Source organism: Poecilia latipinna, unplaced genomic scaffold, assembly GCF_001443285.1.
Source record: "Poecilia latipinna isolate Pla-1442-1.1 unplaced genomic scaffold, P_latipinna-1.0 Scaffold231, whole genome shotgun sequence".
NCBI classification, from domain to species: Eukaryota; Metazoa; Chordata; class Actinopteri; order Cyprinodontiformes; family Poeciliidae; genus Poecilia; species Poecilia latipinna.
The window spans coordinates 78,202-79,086 of record NW_015112847.1 but is presented as its reverse complement, the minus strand read 5'-3'; the positions used below and the strand labels follow the sequence as shown (position 1 = coordinate 79,086).

The 885-nt window shown below is 38.9% G+C and overlaps 1 protein-coding gene across 2 annotated transcripts in view; it reads left to right on the top strand.

Annotated features, from left to right (window-relative positions):
- dop1b (DOP1 leucine zipper like protein B) overlaps window positions 1–885 on the top strand; it is a 30,721-nt gene that overhangs the window by 11,101 nt on the left and 18,735 nt on the right. For both annotated transcript variants that reach the window (XM_015032110.1, XM_015032109.1), the window contains exons 9-11: window positions 167–278; window positions 377–497; window positions 607–726. In XM_015032110.1, coding sequence (XP_014887596.1) covers window positions 167–278; window positions 377–497; window positions 607–726 — 353 coding nt within the window. The remainder of the gene's footprint in view (window positions 1–166; window positions 279–376; window positions 498–606; window positions 727–885) is intronic.

Sequence of the window (885 nt, the reverse complement as noted above, 5' to 3'; positions counted from 1 at the left end):
TTTTTTTTGCATTATCAGGTCCAATATTTTAAAGTATATTATCTAGATGAACCCTTAACAGTTGTTTCTCCTGATCTCATTTGCTCAGAACTATTTTACAGTACAAAAATCTAAAATAAGATGAACCGGAATCCACCAGTAGATTTATTGTGGTTTCTATTTGCAGGCTCTGATCAACATCCTCAAACAGAAGGAGGTGGACAGCGACCCAGAGAGCGTCATCTCGTACCTCAGACCCTTTCGCATCATCATCAGTCTGCTGGATAAACCCGAGATAGGTACGGAGCTGAGCTGAAGCACCTTATTATGTTAAATGGTTTTCAACCTTTTTTTTTTGGCGGCGGTTTTTTTTTTTTTTTTTTTTTTTGCGTTCAAGGTCCAGCTGTCTTGAGCTACGTGTTGTTGGAGGTGGTCCGAGCTTTCCAGCGCTACTGTCTTGAGATGCTTGGAGAGGAAAACATCCCAAAGTCGGGAAGCGCGGCCAACCAGCTAGCTTGGTGAGAGAAATGAGCAATGAAATGAACACGCTTCCTTTTAAGAATGAAATTACAGTTTTTGTGGCATGAATATGAAAAGAGATGTTCTCTTCTGTCTTCGTTTTAACAGTAAAGTAAAAGAGAACAAGAATGCGTCAGAGATCATAAAGACGGTGAACATGCTTGTGAGCTCCCTGAACAGCGAATATCTTTGGGAGTACATGACTCAGCGCTTTTGCACGTGTCTCAGGTTTGTCGGTCACACTAAATCTTTCTTTGCAATCAGAATTCCTTCACTGTAAACAAAAATAAAATATAAAAACTTATAGTTAGACCTGTCATGATAACAAATTTTGCTGAGCGATTAATTGTCTAAAAAATGATTGCGATAAACGATAATATTGTTTCA